General features: G+C 55.2%; 1 protein-coding gene across 7 annotated transcripts; it reads left to right on the top strand.

The window, feature by feature from the left end:
• The first annotated feature begins 527 nt into the window (after positions 1–527).
• LARGE2 (LARGE xylosyl- and glucuronyltransferase 2) lies at positions 528–19,644 on the top strand. Of its 7 annotated transcripts, XM_010711339.3 has the most exons (17): positions 3,501–4,263; positions 8,980–9,129; positions 9,475–9,568; positions 13,628–13,800; positions 14,097–14,353; positions 14,457–14,539; positions 14,811–14,934; positions 15,164–15,335; positions 15,496–15,600; positions 15,816–15,928; positions 16,038–16,163; positions 16,371–16,526; positions 16,642–16,805; positions 17,088–17,366; positions 17,661–17,807; positions 17,936–18,131; positions 18,209–19,644. In XM_010711339.3, exons 4-17 carry the CDS (start codon positions 13,701–13,703, stop codon positions 18,404–18,406), a joined length of 2,220 nt encoding a protein of 739 aa, XP_010709641.1. In that variant the 5' UTR covers positions 3,501–4,263; positions 8,980–9,129; positions 9,475–9,568; positions 13,628–13,700; the 3' UTR covers positions 18,407–19,644. The 7 variants fall into 7 exon arrangements, with proteins under 7 accessions (XP_010709639.1, XP_010709640.1, XP_010709645.1 ...); XM_010711337.3 differs by lacking the exons at positions 8,980–9,129; positions 9,475–9,568 and adding an exon at positions 528–3,084 and having other exon boundaries at positions 4,104–4,263; XM_010711338.3 differs by lacking the exons at positions 8,980–9,129; positions 9,475–9,568 and adding an exon at positions 528–3,472 and having other exon boundaries at positions 4,104–4,263.
• The last annotated feature ends 799 nt before the right edge of the window (positions 19,645–20,443 follow it).

Here is a 20,443-nt window from a genome sequence, read left to right as displayed (position 1 = left end):
CCCGGGGAGCGCCTCGGCTCGCCCGTCTTTGGGCACCTGTCGGGGGCTTGTTTCTGGAGGCGGCAGCAGCCCGTGCTTCTAAGGGTCGTAAATGCGGTGTCCGGCTGCTGTGGGGCGGATGAGCGCTGCCCGGGGGTCTGTACTGCACGGACAGTGCCCCGCAGCCTCGCGTTCCCTTTCTAATACGTGTGCCTGCCCTCGTGGAGCTGGGGGACGTGCTTAGGGCCAGCCTGCAGCCACGCGGTGCGGCTGTGAGGGGTACCCGTGGCTGTGGTCACGCTGTGGGCTTTGTAAGTGCCGACCCTGTGCTTCAGGTACGGGGTGCGTCTGGCTGCAGCCTGTTGCAGCACGGGGGACCGAAGTTCTCTTCCCTGCTGTGCTCCATCCCTGCCTGACCGGTCCTCCTTGGTCCCGTGCTGAATCTGCGTGGCCCAGTCCGTGTGACCCGCTGACCTCGGCCCGGCACACGGCGCTTCAGAGGGGGCACGGTGTGGGTAAGGAGGGCGTTTTATGGCCTCTTGCAGCCACCTCGGAGCAAACAGAGCCTCGCCGGGCTGCCCCTCCTTCCTCCTGTCCGGTTACCTCTGCACAATGGATGCAGTGTGTGCCTGCAGCCTCCACCGCGAGCGTTGCCGTTGCACGGGCAGGCGCTTTATCCTCTCTGATCTCTCTGCTTCTCCCCCCTTCCCCTGAGGGTTTGTTTTCCAGCAGGCTGAGTTCAAAAAGGGCACGAGATACTGCTGGCAAGCAGCCCGGCGCTAAGCAAACCGCTTCAGTCAGAATTGCATGGATTAGACCCAACTTTCAGCTCACATGCAGCGCTACCTGGGGCTGCTCTGAAATGCAGCAGTGGAGATGCTGGCATGAGTGTCAAGGTGGGGTGAAGTGGCACCCAGAGCCTGAGACTGGTCAGGGGACAGCTCGTCCACAGTCTCTGCATGCTGCTGATGACTCTGGGGGCATATCCGGTGCAGACTGCTCTCCTTCAAGGAGACAATCTGGCCCTTCCAGACAGCAACTTGAGAGCCAGCTGCTTGAGGAGTCGGCTGGAGGCACCTTGTCCACAGCCAGAGGTGAAGCCTGATGCACGGTGTCCTTGAGCCACTCTGAATGGTAGCACCAGATAGCGTAGCTCATCCTGAGTGAGAGGCTCTTTGGCAGAGGATTCACTCCCTGCCCCACCCCTGCTTGTCCTGTCTGCCTTTCTGTCTCCCTCCTGCAGTGAGCGAATTTGGAGGACGGTTGGAGTACCATCGTGGTGCCTTTTTATGGTAAATAAGCTGCAAGGGAGCACTCGCTGCAGGAGGAGCTGCTGAGAGCCCACGAGATTGGAAATGATTTAAATTGCTTTGGTTTATAACATCCCTTGCGGGGGCAGAAGGTGAAAGGACGGGTTAAGGAGTGGTTTCTGCCCTGACTACCAGGAAGGATCTCTGAACAGCCCCATTCTTGCATTTACTGTTGGTTGGAGTGACAGAGGTTGGTGCTTACTGGAAATCCTCTGACTGAGGCCAAGTGGTTCCTATGCTCCAATGACGAGGGATACAAGCTCAGCAGTAATGGCAGGAAAAGAAGCAAACCCAAAAAGCACATGCTTTGCCAGCTCATCAGTGGGAGCCATGCTGAAGTCCAGCTTGCTTGACTGCCAGCAGTTTGCTCTTGGCTCAGAGCTGCCAGACTGCACCTCTGGGTGCAGACTGCCCACTTCTGGGGCAGCTGACCTCAGGCAAAGCATTGCTGTGGGGCTGGGACAGCACTCCCCAGCACTGGAGCTGGGACACAGGATAAGGCAGAATAGATTTAATGTATTGATGCATGATTGTGCCTTGGGAGGTTGGTACCTGGAGCAAGTTGGTGTTCTTCCAAGCCATGTCTTCCTGCTGCACTCCCACCAGCAGGGAAGGAGCCTAGCAGTGTGAAGTTTGGGGCATGGATCCTTCTCACCCTGGTGTGGGGTGGCCCTTCTGGCCCAGTCTCCCCTGCATGCCCTTCCAGCCCCACTCAGCTCTCATGCTGTGATGTCTATTTGATTTGCTTTTGGGTGAGCTCATCAGCCCTCTGGGATGGCTGGCTCCTAGTGTCTTGTGGGGAATCATTTCCAGAGATTATTTTGGTCCCTGACACATGAGCCCTGACAAGAATGGAAGGCTTGATGCACTCATAGCATCTCTGTGGGGGCACCTTTCAGGAGAGCCTCCAATCCCTGCCCAAATGAGGAGGTGGGCAGGGAACTGCAGCAGACTCTGGGGGTGGCAATTGCTGCTTGCCCCCTGCTCCCTTACAGCCTTCTGGGGACCAAAGGGCTGCACCAGCAGAGATGGTGATGGTGTGGTCCCTGTGTTCCCAGAGTGTTAATGGTGGTCCACTGGAAAGAAAAACCCAAATCAGCCAGGCTGAAAGGGAGGTTAAGTGAGCCTTCTGACTTGGAGGCATTTTCTTGCTGTTCCCTATCATGGTGCTGCTGCCCTTCCCAGCTTAGCTGAGACTTGGCACCTCTTCTTGGCTTCCCAGGAGGAACAACATGCCTGGCAATGTGCGCACAGCCTTGCTGTGAGATCATGGCTGCCTCCTGCTTCCAGATGCCTCTTCCAGAAAGCCATTTAGAGCCCTGGGCTGCTGCTTGGATAACTCCCTGCTCTGATTCATCAGCAGTGTGCAGTCTCTCCCATTGTATCCCAAATCAGACAGTGCTAAAGGCTGAGAGGCAAGAGGCAGTATCTTTTAATAACCATGTGATGCAGCTGGAAAAAAACTTCAGGACTTGTAGTTCTCTGGTGGCCTGGGTTAATGGGATGTTTGAGGGGGGGAAACTGGGATGACTCCAGGAACTTCAGTGCTGCTACAGGGACATTCCTGGCTGAGCAATGGCCACTGTGGGCTCCACCTTATCCGTCTGGGATTGCCACACCTGTACGGGGACCTTGCTCTTGATGGTGGGGCTGGGAGGATCCAGCTTGTTTGGCAGACATGTGCCCAGTTCTCCCTGCTAGCAATCACCTCTGCTGAAGGTGCCTTTGGTTGCCCAGCTCGCAGCTGTTGGAACTGCATGGCTTTGTTCCCAGCAGCTTCTGCTACTTCTTCCAGGTGGGTGCCTGAGGCTTGGCTCTTAGCTGCTGATACTGTGTGAGACTTGCAGAGCAGAGGTAGTATGAGGATTTGTTGCTGTAGGAGGGTTTTGCTGAGCACCAGCGTTGTGTTTCTTCACCAGAGTTACTTGGTTTTACTGCTTAAGTACAGGCTGTTGTGAGATTTATAGTGCTACTGGCCCTTTTTCAGACTGATGTTGTGTACCTTGTTCCCTGTGTGCTGTGGTACGGGACCTTGCTGAGATTAGATGGGTGCTGTGGGAGCTGTGCACTGCACTCTCATTTATCTGTTGCTTTGTGAAGCAGAAAGCAGGTCAGATAAACCAGGAAGATGTGTTAGTAAGTTTTACCATGGCTTGAAGATGCTTGTCCATCTGCTGTGGCAGGTAAGGGGTGCATGTGCCCAACCCCATGAGAGCCAGAGGGGTGTGTGTGGGCTGCTCCGCTCCAACATACACCCCTTTAAGTGGCTCTCTCTGTCCCCTTTTCTGCCTTTATCTTGTCTCTGGGCTGTGTGCCTGTCTGTACTCCTTACCCACCTCCAAACTGCCCAGGGTATGTTTCAGTGCTCAGGTTACTGAACGTGATAGTTAATCTCACTACCGTACAAGCTCAACACTTACTGCTGCCCTCGTTTGAGAGGGAGCCAGGGGGCTTGTGTTCCTCTCCCAACTCCTGCTAAAGAGTTGGTGTGAGGACTTGCACATGCTGTAATGGAGCATGGTGACACTGCCAGCACTTCTGAGTATGGCCCTTGTGTGGGTGCGGCATGTGCTACGGGATGCAGAAGTGCTCTAGGAGTGGATCTAGGAACATGCAGCACATGGATCGTTTCCCAGGGGCTGGTTGGGTAGCCTCAAATAGCACTGAGCTGTGCTGGGTAGCAAGCTAGGGAAAAGGGGCAGAATGAAAGCGTGAGATGGTGCTGCTGCTGGTTTATAATGCTCCTGGCTGTGCAAGGGCCTGTTGCCATAGCTCTTCTGTCCAGTAACTCTTCATGTGACTTCTGGTTTTCAGGTGACAGCAAGGTGCAAAACCCTCAAGCAGAGCTGGAATGTGCTCTGTGCATCTCAAGATGGGAATCTCTGCTTAGAGGGTGGTTTTCACAGCTGTCACTGCACCCTGCCAGCTTCTTCGGCTATTGCCAGGTACACCTACAACATTGAAGCTTCCAAAGGTTGGTAATCTTGCTTGCTGAGTAGATGAGTTACATGTGCTTGCTTTCTCCTGTCTCGATAGTTCTGTGCTAAATGTGGTAAACTGGGCGCAATTGGGTGGCACTACAGGCTTCCTCCCTGTTTGAATATGTGGGTGTTGAGGATGTGTGGGGAGGTCCTGGTAACAGTGCTGGCACTTGTAAGCCTCTGCAGGGAAAGACCAGATTCCTGCATGAATCTGGAAAAAAGTGTGCTCCTGTCTCTATTGCTGTCTCAGTTTAACTTTCCTTGAGAATATGCATCAGGATCTTCTTCACCAAACACCAGAGTGGGCTATTGCTTGTTTCTTATGTGGTGGGCAGTCAGGGACTGGGGCTGAGGAGCTGGAAGAAGATCTCTGCACCAAGGGAAATGGATGACACTCTTCTGATGGCTGAGAGCTTGTGCTGATATTCTGCTCTAGTAGCTTCTTTTCCCTCTGCCCCTACCCCAAGTGTTTCTTTGGGGCACTGTTCTCAGTCGCTGCCTCTCCTCCATCCCTCATTAGTGCAGGGCTTGGCATGCCAGCGGGAGGGGGCCTCAGCATGTCTGCGCCTTGATCGGATTTGTCAAGGCTCCTTCCCTTTTCTTCCTGTTCATTGAGGGCTGAAACAAAGCAAACAGAAAAGAGGAATTCCAAAGAATAGGAGTGAGGGAAGAGAGGGACGTGGGACTGACAGGCTGCCCCTTTTCTCCTTTGTCTGGTGGGGCAGAACAGGAGGCAGAGCATTTCAGGAGGTGAGACCTTTCCTGTTCCCAGCCATGCCACCAGCTGCCTTGCCCACAGTGCTGGGAGCAGTTGTGAGCTGCAGCCCAAAGCTCTTCTGACCCTACTGCCTGCTGGTTTTCCTTCTGAGGCTGTCCCTGTTATGTGCTAAAGGGCCACCAGTAAGGAACGAGGCTTGGGCCTACTGCCTTCTCTCAGTGTAGGCATGGTCTAGATAGAGCCTGAAGGGAACAGTGTTCCCTAACAAAGCCCATGCTTTGTCATGGGCTGTGTTAGAAAGGTTTCCCTCTTTACCTGTGCCAAGAAAGTTTCTCTGCTAGGTAGCTCCTAATGAGCCCAGCACAGAGCTACGTGTGCTGTGTGAGTGCCAGGGCAGCAAGACATCGGGCCCTCCCAGCATGGAGCCAGATAAGTGCCTGAACAAGGAACTTCTGTGCAGCCGGGTCTGGGAAGTAGAGACAAATGTGGCTTGGCACTTGTAGGGCTTCCCAGGAGGCAGGGACTCAGAGGTGAGTCCTGGTCAGCCAGGCTGGTCTGCCTCAGGTGCAATTTCACTTTGTCTTAATGGCCCTCACTCCCGCCTCTGCCATCCGTAGGATACTGTACAGGTTTCCTCTTCCCCTTGCCCTCGCTCTCACTAGGGCTTGGCTCATGGGAAGCAGCAGGATGTGAAGCAGACTTGGTGTTCAAATCCTTGAGGTGAAATACATCCTCGTGAATGACCCCCACGTAGCGCATCTTGCATGAAAGCTGCAAGGAACAGCATTTTAGCCACAGCCTCCATTCCTTTTCCTCCTTCCTTCTTGTTCTTTCCCTTCTGGCAATCTCTGTGCTCTGTGGTTTAATTAGAGAGCAAAGTAAAATGCTTACACTCCAAAATGTACAGATTAGGAGGTTACTAATCCTTTTCCTCAATGGGTGCTCACATCCTATCCAATCAGTTATTGAGTTCCTTCCCCAAAGTGGAAACCCAGCCAAACTCAAGGCCTCTACCTCTCCTCCTGCTTGGAGCACGGGAGGAAGAAGGGGGAGAGAAGAAGCAGGAGGGAATTGAGCTGTGGGCTTCTGCAGTCCTCAGGGTGGGTTCATAGTCAGCACTAGCTGTTCTCACTTCTTGAGCCTTGGCTATTTTGGGTGTTCTGGGAGCACTGAAGCAGGAGCTGTGATTTCCCTGCTTGCTGTTTGTCCACCAAAGCAGTTCTGCCAGGATGTTTCACTGCTGACCACAGAAACCTTTTCTTAATTTATTTTTGAGTGCTATCTTCCTGTTCTGATAGGGAGGAAAGGTGGGGGGGAGAACCACTGACAACGCTTTCTGGCAGAAGAAGCAACTGCTTCCCTGTACACGTGTTCTTGTGTGTTTATACACTGAATGAATCAGTCTGAGTCTACTGCTTTCCTTCTGTGTATACACCTCTCTCCATGTTCCCCGTTGTCAATCCTGCACTCTCATTCCCAAATTTGACTCTGATGGTCACCTGGTGGGCTGAGGTCTGTCCCACTCCTGTTGTGGGCTGGGTGTTGAAGAGGTTCTGGTGGATTGCGGAAGACTTGAGCTTTTGACCTGAACCACTCATCTGCTGCTTGGTTGAGTTGAGGCATGTGTTTTCTTCCCAGCCTTTGTCCTTTGCTGTGAAAGTTCAGGACTTAGCAGTGCAAGGAAACCCTGGGGGTGGGAGCAGAGTTAGCAGCACGATAAGATGGGGAGGAGTACTGGGGAGGGTTAGCATAGAGTTTGGGTTTCAGGGGCATTTTTGTCTCCCCTTTCCTTCAGGAACCACCTTCTTTGGATTCTTCACTTCCCATCTTTTTGCCCCTATCAGTTGCTTCCTTGTGTCCAGTTTGCAAAATACTCCCATGTAGGTTTAGTTTGCAGCTGAGTTTGCTGACTCTCAGACCAACTAACAGCAGTACTTCTGCAGCGTCAGAGCTAATTTGCAGTGTGTGTCTGTAGCTCAGGTATCACTTCAGGGCTATAAAATGCCCAGGGTACTCTGACTGGATGGCAGTATTGCTGCTTGGGTTTTTAACAGCCTCCCTTAAGGCAGGGCAGAGCTTGCCCCGAGCCATCCTCATTTTCTATTTATAGTGCAGTTGTTACATTCTTATGTGGCAAGCTCTACTTTCAGCCCTCCTTGGGCACTGAGGGCATCAATGCCACGAATAGCCCTGAGTGAAGATGTGGGAGTGGCTTTTGGAGCACAGCTCCGGGTTTGGGCCAGTCCCTGGTGGAAGAGGCCAGCTGTGAGCAGCTCTGCCTTGTGACGAGTGTCAGCCTCTTCTGTGCTGTCGTCCCTTTTCAAAAGGGATGCAAAGGGTCTGCCCTTGCTTTCCTCTGACATGATTTCAAGTGCCTGGTGGAATGGATTTGGGCACTGCAGGACGTGTTCAGCCCCAGTGAGGGACCAGTGAGTGTACTGGCCAAGGTCTGGAGAGCAGCTTGTGCAAGAAACCCTGCCTTGTATTTGTCTTTCAGCCAGTGGTGTGACCTCTTGGTACTCTGAACTGCTGTCTGCTAGGACAAGAGGATGTCTCTTCTCTGCTGTACTTGGTCATCCCTTGTACAGGGCCCTGTGAGTGCTTGCTACTCTTAGGAGAGCTCAGTCTGAGGTCTGAGAGGAGCCTGCAGTGGAGAGAGCATCAGCACCCTCCTTAGTGCTGCTGCTTAAGCACAGCTCCTGCTTCTGTTGCTCTCAGCTTGTCTGGAGAGCAGAGCTGAGCAAATAATTCATTGCTTCAGTGCCCAAAATGAAAGGCTGAAAGAAAATGAGAGGAACCAAAACCCCAGTTTGAGAGACATTTTTATCTTTTAAATGTAACAGAGCTCAATTGCAAGCAAACCAATGCAAAGTGAGACTTTTTGCTTGGAAAGCAAAGCATTTTGTTCTTGTCCAAAACTTGTAGTGAAGTAGCAAATATTTCAGAGCTGTCTACAAATTTCAGTTCTCAGTCAATAACTATTTAGCCATAAACGCCCAGCTCTGCCGGCAGTGAGATACTCTAAGCACCTGGGGCCTGGCTCAGAGTTGCACCCCTGGCATCTACCCAGGGTTGGTGGGGAGAAGGGATGTTTTGCATGGAAGGACATCTGCCAGTCCCTACCTTGATGAATGGGGATACGTCGCACACTGCTAGCTGGAAGTTTGAGGCATTGCTATGCACAGTGACATTCTCATCCCTTTGCTTTGTGGGACGTGGTGACCACTGTATGCTCCAGCATGGGCACTGCTAGAAGATGGCTTGCTAAGACAGACTTAGATAGAAGCTGGAGCTCCTGACTGCTGACCCTGCTGTTGCTTCTTAGCTCTTACCCCAGGAACTGCTGCTGTTTGCTGCATGCCTGCAACCATTAGGAGAGCCAGAGGAATCAGGAAATGGCCTAGTGAGCAGATTTCAGCGTCCGGAGACAGGGACACAGTGAACCTCGTGCATTCAGAGCTGGCCATTTAGCTGCAGCACAGTCATCAGCAAAATGCAGATATTAGAAACCTGATCCCAGCAGAGGGATGGGAGTTGGAGATCAGCCCAAATGCTTTTCCTCTTCTGTTTCAAGGAGCATACAGGATCTTTATGTCCCCTGTTGTACTGCTGCACAGAATCCAGGTTTGGTTCCTCTCCTCCTAGCTGTATTGGCCAGGAGAGCACATGATGATGTGATGTAGGCCTCTGTGTCCTGCTGATTCCCTTGCTGCGCAGAGGGACAAAAGTAGCATGTGCAGAGGCATGCAACCCAGGTGTGGCTGAAGGCTGTTGCCAGCTGGGTCCTTCCAGCCTCTCCACAGGCTTAGGAGTGAGAGCATATTGCTGACTGGGCTGGGTCTGGATGGCCCTATCATGCCTTGCCTGAGGGTGGTGGTGAAATGCACCTGCATAGCCTGCAAACATTGTGGGACATCTGGCAAACCTAAGCTTCCTGCACACTGCTCGCATGCTATGCTGTGACTCCTGGCTCCCTGTGCTTGCCCCACAGATCATGTAGCAGAACCTGGTGCCCAGCTGTGGGTAGGAACTTGGCTGTGTGCTCAGCTAGAGCAGGCTATGTCTAGCAGAGCCTCATGATCTGTGTTCCTGCCAGCAGAAACTGTTCCCTGATGTGTTCCTGAGCCTCACATGTGGAGAGGTAAGCAGTGAGGCATGTACGTGTGTCAGACTCAGTCTGGACTTGTTGGTTTCCTCGTGCTCTAGGAGAGAAAAGGAAATATTCTGGTGATGAAACTCCTTGCTTTGGCCAAGCTGGGAGCTTCAGCTAACATCCTTTGGGGGCTGTTAGCTCCTGTTCCCTGAGCAGTGTGCTCTTCTGTCAGAAAAGAGTGGCTTTTTCTGTGTGACCTTTGTGGAATAAAATGCATAAGAATGAGGCACAACTGAGGCACAGCTGAAGCAAGGAGGTGCTCATCTTAGTCAGAGCTTTCTCCATAGCTTGGTGGTTGTGGAGGGATGGCAACAGCATGTTCTTGTTTTACAGCCCATATTCTGGTGTCTCACCCTGTGACTTGATCCCATCTCTGGAATATGGTGACTGCTTTGCCACAGGTTGTTCTTCCCAAGGAGATATGGAGGTGAAATTCTCACTTCAGTTTCTCTTATCATAAGACTGGGAGAAGGAGGGGTGCAGTGGTAATCCGGAGCATGGGGCTTTAATCCTGCTTTCCTGGCCAAATTCCTTTCCGCCTCTGTACATTCCTGCAGCTGCTCCGCTCTGAGCTGCCTGTGTGGTATCTGCCGGCTGGTGCAGCCCTTGTCGCTTGGAGGAGGCATCTTGGAGATGTGAAGGGAGATGACCTCTGATTAATTGCAGCTGGGTGCTGCAGAGCAGTGATCTGCTGAACAAGGAGCCTGCCTGTCCCCTCTTTTTTACTCAGATGAGCAAAATAAATTGTTCCCTGTTGCCTCTCCTTAGAGACTTTCTTAATCTCTGTCTCTTTGCTGGGACTGGCCCAGCAGTTTTGCTTGTGCTGGGGGAAGGTGAGCCTTCGGCTTTCACATGACCTGTGCTAGCGCTCCCTAAACATTAACTCCTCACCTGACGAGGAGCAGGGAGTCAGGGACAGCAAAGGCTGGCTGGACTGAGCCAGAACAAGGGCACTGTGGGGCATGGTGGGCAGGTGCTGCTGCTGACTCCTCAGAGGTCAGGCAGGCATGTGTGGCTTTCCTCTCCACCCTTCCTAGTGGTGGTGGCTGAGGTATCTTCCCAGGCCTGGCAAGTTGGCGACCTCTGACTCCTGGGGTGGGAGGCCCTGCTGGGCCTGGAGCCCCGTGTCACCCGGCTATGACCCTTGTGTCACTGCAGGAGGTGGAGTTGAGGTGACCCCTATTGCAGCAACAGACTGGCCTTGAGGGGACCTTGAGCCCCTTTGTCCTGTGTGTCCTCATCCCTTCTGGAGCTGCCCTGCTCCTGTGAGAGGCATGGGGGAGGGAGGAGGGCAACCTGCTGTGGCCAGCACTTTGCCTCGCATCCTTGTGCTGGTTTTGGAAATGGAGAACAGTGCTACTGGGAAACAGCTCATCTTACCGGGGGCAGTGCTCATCTGGTGCGAGCAGGGAGGCTGAGTGAGGGAGGCTGGGGACAAGTGCCGGGGCTGCAGGTGTGGGTAGAACTGTGTGGGGAAGGTGTGAACGCTGCATGCAGACCAGTGCATGGTCCACACCACGGGCAGGGCCCTCCACACAGCGTACACTCACATGATGCTATGGCCACTGCTTCCCAGCGTGGGACTCAGTTGGGAGCTGTTTTGTGCTTTGCTCTCTCCACTGTGTGGGGGAGGAGAGGCTGTGTAATTGCCTTCCTGCTTGCCACCCCCTCCCACAGCCCTAAAGTTCCTACGTGATGGATAGCATGGGGTGGTCAGGCCCCGGGGCTGAGATCCGCTGGGGAGTGAAGGGAGAGCTCCTGCGGAGGGTACCGCTGGCTCAGGGGAGTGGGGCCCATGGGGGTTTCCTCTTGCTGCTGGGGCCAGGCTGGGCAGGAAGGTGCTGTTAAGGTGCTATTTATTACCTGCCTGTTCTGTCGGGAGCTCTGCAAAGACAAGCATAAGCCGGAGCAGGAGGTGAATGCATCTCCTGGGGCAGTGATTTCTGCACTGGCTGGGTGGGGACCAGGCCTCCCCAACCCTGCTCCATCTTCATAAGGCAGGCCTGTGCCTGCTACTGTAGCTGATGGGGTGGAGGACAATTTATATTTCGTTTCCTTTGCTATGCAGACATTTGCATCCCACTCCCTCCATGCTGCCACCCTGCTGTGCCTGCTCCCTGTGTGGTGGGAGGCAGAGAGCAGGAGCTCCTCCATCCGCTCTGTCCCAAGGGAAGGAGCTGCCTTTCCCAGCCCTGGGGCCAAGCACAGGGGAGCTGCAGGTAGAGGCAGTCTCTGCATAGTTAGCATTCCCAGCCCTGCCTCCCTCTCCTGCTGCCACTTCTGTGGGGTGCTGCGCTCCCAGGCTGCTGGGGCTGGAGGCCTGCCATGGGTGGGCAGCTCTGTTTCCTTCCTGCACCTGCAGCCTGTCCACATAGCACCTGCAGCCTGAGTGCTTGCAATCTCTGCTCTCCGAGCCATCGGGATGGCAGCTGAGCAGCCCACACCCCACACTTTGTGCCTCCTTCCCATGTGGGCAGCACAGCTCAGAGCTGTTTTCCAGCTTCCCCCCACAGATGGCACAGTGCCCTGCACCTGCCCTGGGAGAAGAAAAATCAGTTGGTTATGGGGTACCGAACCCTAACGCTGTCCTTATCTTGGCTGAAGAAGGGTGTGTGGGGCCTGGGATCAGGGAGGGAGTTGCAGGACAGCAGGCGGGTTTCTCCTGCCTGACTTAGGGCAGCTCAGTGCCCCAGTGTGGGGGGCTCTTGAGCAGCAAGTGAATTCAATCTGGTTTTGTTTGTTCTTTCCTCCTCTGAAAGGGGGGCCAGGGCTGGGCGTGCGGGTGGGGGGAGATCGGGTTTGAGAGCGGGAGGAGCTGGGGGGGAAGTGTCAGATCTGAAAGGGAGGAGTAAAGGGAGGATTGGGAAAGGCAGAGCCAGGAGGGAGTGCGGCAGCAGGCTGAGAGCCACTTGGGAGGCACTGGCAGGAGAAGGGGAAGGCAGGTAAGGGAATTGCTGCCTGGGGCAGGCAAGGGGCCATGTGGGGAGGGAGGGGCTGGGGATGCTGCAGCGCACAGACTCCTTGGGGCCTCTCTGCCCTGGGCCTGCTGCTGTCCTAGCCCCATTGCGTTCCCCAAAACTGCTGTGCCAGCCATGTGCTTATGTGCAGAGAGCACCGTTCCTTACTGGGAAGGTCCCCAGCACTACAGGCAAGTGGGGCAGAGGCCATGGGACAAGTGGGAGCAGTGGGGGCTGTCCCTTCTTTGTTGGCATGGAGGTCTCTTTCCCATCGGTTGTTTTTTTGGGCAGCTCAGCGCCTGCTGGTCTCCTTCTGCTCTCCTGACTCCCCCTTTTGCGCAGTGAGCCCAGCACAAAGTTTGAGGGTCCCCTGGTGCACAGATGGGGTGGTGGAGATGGATCTGTAGGACAGGTCATGAGCTGGTGGCAGTGTGTGGAGCCCTAGGAAATGCTGAAGTTCCTCACCAAGGTCCTGCAGGGTGAAGGGACCTGTGCCCGCTGGGTGCCTCAGTTCCCACCATACCTGTGGGAGCGGTTCCTGCATTGGTACCGCATCCCCTCACCCAGGTGGTGTCCTCCCAGGCTGCCCGCCTCATCCAGAGGCCTTCTGGTATCTGCACATCAATAGGCTCTGGAGTGCATGGAGGGAGGGGAGTGGAAGAGGCCCTAATCCGGCCCATTCATCCGAGAGGCAGCGCGGGCTTTTGTGGCGCCTTCAGATGCTGGGCCAGGCAGGGGATGGGGGAGATTGGTGGTTTCTTGCTTTGTGAGACCTTTGTCTGCCCCATGCCACTGGCTCCTAAAGGAAGTCACAGGGCAGTGCTTTTTGAGGCTATCTTTCTGTCCCTGCGTTTGACCTGGGAAGTGACGCAGTTTCTCCACCTCTTTCTTCCTATGTAAAAAGGATTGCTTGTGTTCAGAGAGCAGGAGCCCTGCAGGTGCCTCCAGGTGCATGTGTGGGCATAGCGGTGCTTCCCCCATTGGGCTGGGACGTGGGGACAAAGCAGATAGTGTGGTGCCATGGAGCAGCATCTCAGAGTGGTGAGAGCAGCGTGCCCAAGTCCCCTCTGCTTCCCCCACCCTCTCCAGCCACCCCCAGGCTGTGTGTTCCTTTAAGCTGATGCTCCAGACTGCTTGGAATCTTTCTAGTGTGACACCAAACTTCACTAGGGCAGGTAGCTGCATTCAGCCTGAGGAGAAAGTGGAGGCATTTGACCTGCTGGGATCTTGGGAGGGGACAAGGGATGCCACTGGAGTTCCCCCATGTCCCTGCTGGCAGGAGGGCTGGGAAGGCAGCCAGTGGGCTGGGCTGGGGCTCCTCGCTTATCTCAGCATGGGCTGAGCTCCCTGGCAGCACAGCTTGCCCAGCCCAGCCATGTCCTTCAGGCTTTGCCTCAAGTGCAGTGGGGGAGGGCTCTGCTCTCCCTCCTAAGGGCAGGCACTGGGAAGCGTCCAGAACCAGGGATCTTACACCCAGAGGATGCTGAGGGCTGTTGGTGACCCTGCTCTCTGCTTCCCTGTCTTTCCAGGCTCTAGGATGCTGGGGCCAGCCAGACTAGGCCTGCCCACCTGATCCTTGGCACCCACTCCCGCCAGCCCATCATGTTGTGCTCCTGGCGTGTCAAGCTGAAGCTGCTGCTCGCTACCGTCACCCTTGCCGTCCTCCTCTCCTGGCTCTACCTCTTCGTGGGCAGCCTTGAATGTGAGTGGATCTTTCTCCCTCAGTTCCTCGGAAGATCCCCAGCACAGAGTGGGCTGGAGAGGCCAAGGCCATGGGAGGGCTGCAGTATGGCTGGGGTGTACTGGTCTTTAGAGCCCCAGGGGTTTTCCAGGGGATTGCTGGAGCAGAGCTGTGACGCTGGGCACGTGGGGTGTCCTAGGACCTCTCTGATCAGGTTGGGGCTCTGCCCCCATTCCCACGCAGTCTCTTCTGGCTTACCACTGCCCTCTTGCCATGCCCACGTGTCCCACCCCATGTCCCCTCCTATGTCCCCGCAGACGGCCGCTTTCTCCTGCTGCCGCCATGCCTGGGCGAGCAGCCGAGTCGGGATGTGGAGCGGGAGGCACTGGCCTCGCAGGTGCGCCGAGTGGAGGAGGAAAACCAGCAGCTCCGCATGCAGCTTGGCCAGGTGCAGGTGGAGGGCAGCAATGGCATCCCGCAGTGGGGGGCCTCTGCTGAGGATGGGCCCCCCCTTGGAGGTGAGAGGAACAACCGCACGGCCTGCCCCAAGCAGTGGATGGTGCACAAGTGTGAGGTGGGTGGCACAGCCAACAGGGCTGCTCAGAGGGAGCTGGGGCTCTGACTGTCCTTTGCAGGAAGAAGCCAGTCTCAAAAAAGCAATGTTTGTCTCTGGGCAGCTCCTGCACATTGCAATTGTGTGTGCTGGACACAACGCCAGCCGAGATGTGGTCACCCTGGTGAAATCCATCCTCTTCCACAGGTAACGGGGATGTGCTGTGCCAGAGGCCTGATGGTTTGGGGTTCCCAGATATGCTATAGGGAATGCAGTGCTGGAGGAGAGAGGCTCTAAGTTCTCTCTCTGCCTCCTGTGTCATTTCTGAGACTTAAAAGGACAGAGGGTAGTTGTATTCCCAAGGGTGTGATTTTTCTCTGTGTGCTTGATGTCTGTCCCCTGCCACGGTGGGAGAGATGGGGACCATGTCCGCTTCCTCCTGCTGTGGTGCTGAGTGCCGCTGCATTGCCCTTGGCAGGAAAAACCCCCTCCACTTTCACTTCATCACGGATTCAGTGGCCCACCAGATCCTCCAGACGCTCTTCCAGTCCTGGATGGTGCCTTCCATCCACGTCAGTTTCTACAACGCCGATGATTTGAAGGCAGGCACTCTCCCCACTCTGCATTCTCCTCGCTTTCTATCCCACCTGGGTGCTTGGAGGGTCCCAGGGGAGTGGCAGAGAGAGTGGGAGGGAGATTGTTAATGCTTTTTCCTGGTTCCACAACCCTGTTGTGCCCCTCTGCTGGCCTCCTGTGTATGAGAACATGGCTCTCCTGCCCAAGCAGGAAGGGCCCACCCGTGCCCAGCCCTGAGGCCATGTCACCTTGCAGCCAGAGGTGTCGTGGATCCCCAACAAGCACTACTCTGGCATCTACGGGCTGATGAAGCTGACTCTCACCAAGGCACTGCCCTCCAACCTCTCCAAGGTCATCGTCTTGGACACTGACATCACCTTCGCCACTGACATTGCTGAGCTCTGGGCTGTCTTCGGGAAGTTCTCTGGTGAGGACGGGGAGCCTTTGGGACCCACTGGAGATCTGACAGGGCCTGCTGCCACATCAGCATGGTGGTCCCCATCAGCTTCAGCAGTAATGTAGAGAGTTTGCTTGCACCTTCCAAACTTGTAGATGTGCGCCACATGTATGTCCCTCTCTTTCCTCAGAAAAGCAGGTGATTGGGCTAGTAGAGAACCAAAGTGACTGGTATTTGGGCAACCTCTGGAAGAACCACAAACCATGGCCAGCACTGGGACGTGGCTTCAACACGGGTGAGTGAGAGTTGTTAAAATGGCTCCTGCACTCTGACAGAAAACCCAGCTGGGGCAGTGTGAGTGGGGAGGCTGGGGAAGGCTGACGTGGGCATGTGGAGCTGCTACAGCATCCTGGAGATTGCGTGCAAAGAAGTGGCATGTCCCAGAGGCTGGAGGCATGCAGGCTGCCGTGCTCCACTGGTGGACCTAGCATCCTCTTTCCTGGCATCCAGGGGTGATCCTGCTCTTGCTGGACCGTCTGCGTCGCCTGGGCTGGGAGCAGATGTGGCGGCTGACAGCAGAGCGGGAGCTCATGAGCATGCTTTCCACCTCGTTGGCTGATCAGGTAAGGCCTCCAGGGTGGCCAGCCCTTCTGTGTTCCCAGAGCAGTGCTGTCATATGGGGGCCATACTGTCCCCTTTATCCTCCTCTGCACTTGTCATTCTCTCTCCTAGGACATCTTTAATGCAGTGATCAAGCAGAACCCCGCCCTGGTGTATCGGCTCCCGTGCTTCTGGAATGTGCAGCTCTCTGATCATACCCGCTCAGAGCTGTGCTACACTGAGGTCTCAGATCTCAAGGTGGGTAGATTTTTGTGGCATTTGAAGCAGAATCACAGATTCTCCTATGAGGAGCCCTGTACTCTTCCTACTAGATGCTTCTGCCATATAGGAGACAGGGTGAAGGACCCAGAGATCTTTGGCAGTCAACAATGGTGTTTTGGGGCTTTGGGGAGCATTGAGTGCTGCTGACTTCCCCTTTGCAGCATGATATACCATTGCTCCCAGGTAATCCACTGGAACTCGCCCAAGAAGCTGCGGGTGAAGAACAAGCATGTGGAGTTCTTCCGCAACCTCTACCTGACCTTCCTGGAGTATGATGGGAACCTGCTGCGCAGGGAGCTCTTTGGCTGTGCCAGTCTCCCCAGCCCGCCCAGCGACCAGGTGAGGCTGACTGCAGCTCTGTCCTGGCCCAGGCCACGGGACAGGCAAAGATGTCGGCAGCTCCCCGTGCTCCCCCCTGAGTCTCCCACCGTGCCTCACCTTTGCGGTGTTGCAGCTGCAGCAGGCACTCGAGGAGCTGGATGAGGATGATCCCTGCTATGATTTCCGCCGGCAGCACCTCACGCAGCACCGCGTCCACCTGTTCTTCCTGCAGTACGAGTTCCTGGCCCTTCCCAACCCCACTGATGTCACCCTCGTGGCCCAGCTCTCCATGGACAGGTACTTACCAGTGGGGTTGATGGGGGGGTTGGGTTCCCCCTCCACTGCCTCTGGGCTGACTTTACAACTCAGGAGCTACATGGGCTCTGTAACATGGGCTGCTCACCCTCACACCAGAGCACTGCAGAAGGAGCAGCAAGCAGCCTCTTTTGGGAGCAGTAATTCCCTCCGCTCTCTCCTGGGCTCGGATGGCTTGCAGTTTTCTGACAGCCCTTAGTTCTGGATCTGACCAGGTTCCCACAAGGCAGGGCTCCCACTCACACAGTGCTCTCTGCTCTGCAGGCTGCAGATGTTGGAGGCCATCTGCAAACACTGGGCTGGCCCCATCAGCCTGGCGCTGTACATGTCGGACGCGGAGGCCCAGCAGTTCCTGCGCTACGCCCAGGCCTCGGAGGTGCTGAGTGCCCGTCGCAATGTCGCCTATCACATCGTCTACAAGGAGGGGCAGTTCTACCCTATCAACCTCCTGCGCAACGTGGCCTTGACCAACACACAGACGCCGTATGTCTTTCTGACTGACATTGACTTCCTGCCGATGTATGGCCTCTACGATTACCTCAGGTAAGGAGTTTGCAGGACGTGCCCCAGACAGCCGTTTTTTATGTGTAGAAATGGGTTGTTTTCTGCTCAATCTTGTGATTCTGTCCTTGATTTTATCAGACAGCAGTGGATCAGGAAGGAGAAGTGGCTGTGAGGCCTCAAACTCCTGTATGGCAGCACTGTGTGGTGTCTGAACGCATTAATCCTTTTATGGAACTGTGGGTGGGCTGGTGGGGCTGATGAAGGGGAATTAGGAATGGGGCTGTAGCCACAGCTGATGGCCACAGAAGCCTCATGCTCTTTCTACCTTTGTAGGAACTCCATCCAGCAGCTGGAGTTGCCTCACAGGAAGGCAGCTCTCATTGTGCCGGCATTTGAGACACTGCACTACCGCCTGACCTTCCCCAAATCCAAAGCAGAACTGCTCTCCATGCTGGACATGGGCTCCCTCTACACCTTCAGGTAAGTCCTGGAGCTCCCTGCCACCCCAAAGACTGCCACACCCAGCAGAAGCCAGTCTGGTACCCTTGTGCCTTGGGGCCATAGAGCGGCCACTTTTCCTGGTGTCTCACTTCCATTTCTCCTCACAGGTACCACGTGTGGCCAAAAGGCCATGCCCCAACTGACTATGCCAAATGGCGAACAGCCACCGTACCGTACCGTGTGGCGTGGCAGCCAGACTTTGAGCCTTACGTTGTAGTGAGGCGAGACTGCCCAAAGTACGATCAGCGGTTCGTGGGCTTCGGCTGGAACAAGGTGTCCCACATCATGGAGCTGGATGCGCAGGTAGGTGCTGGGGCCACAGCCGGGCAGTGAGGTGTTGGTATCGGTGCTGATGGTGACAGTTGCCGCTCTGTCCCCAGGAGTACGAGCTGCTGGTACTGCCCAATGCCTTCATGATCCACATGCCCCACGCTCCCAGCTTCGACATCTCCAAGTTTCGCCTGAATGCTGGGTACCGGGGCTGTCTACAAACGCTGCGGGAGGAATTCCACCAGGATCTGTCGCGGAGATATGGGGCTGCTGCACTCAAATACCTCACTGCCGAGAGGAACCTCTGACACCTGGGGACAGTGGGTGCAGGGTGCTGGTAGCAGGTGGAGAAGGGAGGGTGCGGGGCCTCCTCCTGCCCCAGCTCACCTCTTAGCCTTGCCCAAGGGATCTGATTCACAATGGGATGTCTGTAGATAAGAGGGAGGATGCCAGCTGTGAGATCAGGCAGCGTCTGTGGGTTGAGTTGCTGCAGTGTGGCCCAGGGTTTGTTCAGATCAATCCTGCGTTAACAGGGGAGCTTCCACTGTGCCGGGGGACTGGTCTTCCCATCCCTAGTTCTAGCAGATATCAGTTCACAGCCTTTGTTAGCTCACCTCAGCCCAGGGCCTGGCCTCGAGAGGCTCTAGAGCTGCACTTTTCCCTGCTCTGCTCCTCTCTGCAGTCCCAGTTTGCAAACCTACGCACATCCCTGGAGCTTTGGCGAGTGGGAGATGGCTATGTGGACCATCCTCTTGCATCATTTGTGGAGCAAGGCCTCGGAAGAGGCCTCCTGATGCTCTAGGAGCCGAGGCTAGAGATCACTAGGAACTGTGGAGTCCTGGCTTAACCTTGGACTAAGGCTGGCTCCCCATCCACGTGGATGCAGAGTCTCTCCTGGGCTGGCCCAGCTCTAAGTGAAAGCAGTCTGGTGCTTGGTACAATCCTTCTGCCATTGTGGTGGGTGGGATAGCTTCACAGGGGGTCTGTGCTCCTGTGGAAGAATTAGTGGCAGGGACCCCAGTGCCTCCCTGACTCCTGGCAGTGCCAAGGCTGCCACCAACAATCAGGGATGGGATGGGACTGACCCCAGGGAGGCCGTAGCTGAGCACCATGGTCCCTGCAGTGGGAGCAGCATGGCTGGCTCTGCTCTGCAGCTGTACACACTGGAGCACAGAGGATGTGTTGCTTTCCTCATGCTATTTAAATTATTTATACTTTTCTCGTAAGAATTCAGTGGTTAGGGTGTCATGGTCCGGTGTTTTTTTGTTTTGTTTTGTTTTTTTAAGCCTTTCTTGCACCTGGATGATTTTGCTGCTGGCACTGGAGCAGCTCCAGGCCCGGGGCTGCTGCAACCTATGCTGTTCTCTTAGCATTATTCTGGTCTGCAAGAGCTAGAGCTGTGCAGGTGTGAAGATTTCCGTCCTTAGTGGGAACGGCCAGGAGGAGCCACACAAATCACATTGTCTGGGAAGGGCACAAGCGCCTCTTGCTTATTCTCTCTTTTTAATTTAATTTTTAAATTAAAGCTTTTTTATTCTTTTTCATATCCTTGTTAGAACTGTGTGGTTATTAATGCTTTCTGCAGTGAGCCTGCACAAGCACGAGGGAGCAGGCTCGTAGAAGTGATCTTGGTGTCACTGCTCAGTGGGTGAGCCCTGACATGGGCCAGTGGTAGATACTGCTGTGGGCTGGCAGCCTGCCACAGACCGTGGCTTCGTAGCATGGCTGTATGTTCCCAGCAGCACATGGCTGAGTCCTGGATAGGCACTGGGACCTAAACAAAGGGCTCTGGCTTCACGGTTCTGGTGGGAGCACAGCCTGGGGTAAGGACTTGGCTCCTGGGCCTGGAACAGGAAGCCCAGCCTCTGCAGGGGTAGATGGGGTGGCAGCAGGCTGGGAGCAAGTTGTTGGCTTTGGGAAAAGGCTGGAAGGCCATTGCTCGTCATTAGCGCAGCAAAAGGCATGACGGCATCAGGTTGTCCCCTAGCAGACAGCATTTGTTTAGTAATGCCAGAGCTTGCTGTTATCACCAGCCTGAGCAGCAACACAGATCAGATCCAGACAGCACCTTACCTGTCCTGCTCGGCCCGCTCTCTGCTGGGAGCCATGGGAAGGAGCAGCTGTGGCTTTCTGTGCCAGCCCTGTTGTTAGCTCTGCTGTGGGCCCTGCAGGGTTGGCACAGCCAGCCCTTAGCACAGCAAGTTTGGGTTCCCAGAACTAATGGGGGCTTTGATCTCCATGTACTGGAGCGCAGCAGCCGGAGGAACCCTATGTGGAGGGGCCGGGTTGGTTCTTCCCCAGCACAGCCACTGTGTGAGGAGGTGCAGGGCAGGGCTGGGGTGGAC

This window comes from Meleagris gallopavo, chromosome 5, assembly GCF_000146605.3.
Source record: "Meleagris gallopavo isolate NT-WF06-2002-E0010 breed Aviagen turkey brand Nicholas breeding stock chromosome 5, Turkey_5.1, whole genome shotgun sequence".
NCBI lineage: Eukaryota > Metazoa > Chordata > Aves > Galliformes > Phasianidae > Meleagris > Meleagris gallopavo.
This window is presented reverse-complemented; position numbering and strand designations above follow the sequence as displayed.

Excerpts from the sequence above, each read along its gene's own strand:
- LARGE2 (XM_010711337.3), top strand. The coding sequence starts at position 13,701 with ATGTTGTGCTCCTGGCGTGTCAAGCTGAAGCTGCTGCTCGCTACCGTC. Across the intron at positions 14,935-15,163 it reads ACAACGCCGATGATTTGAAG|CCAGAGGTGTCGTGGATCCC; the intron begins GCAGGCACTCTC and ends GTCACCTTGCAG. Across the intron at positions 17,808-17,935 it reads GGCTCCCTCTACACCTTCAG|GTACCACGTGTGGCCAAAAG; the intron begins GTAAGTCCTGGA and ends TTCTCCTCACAG.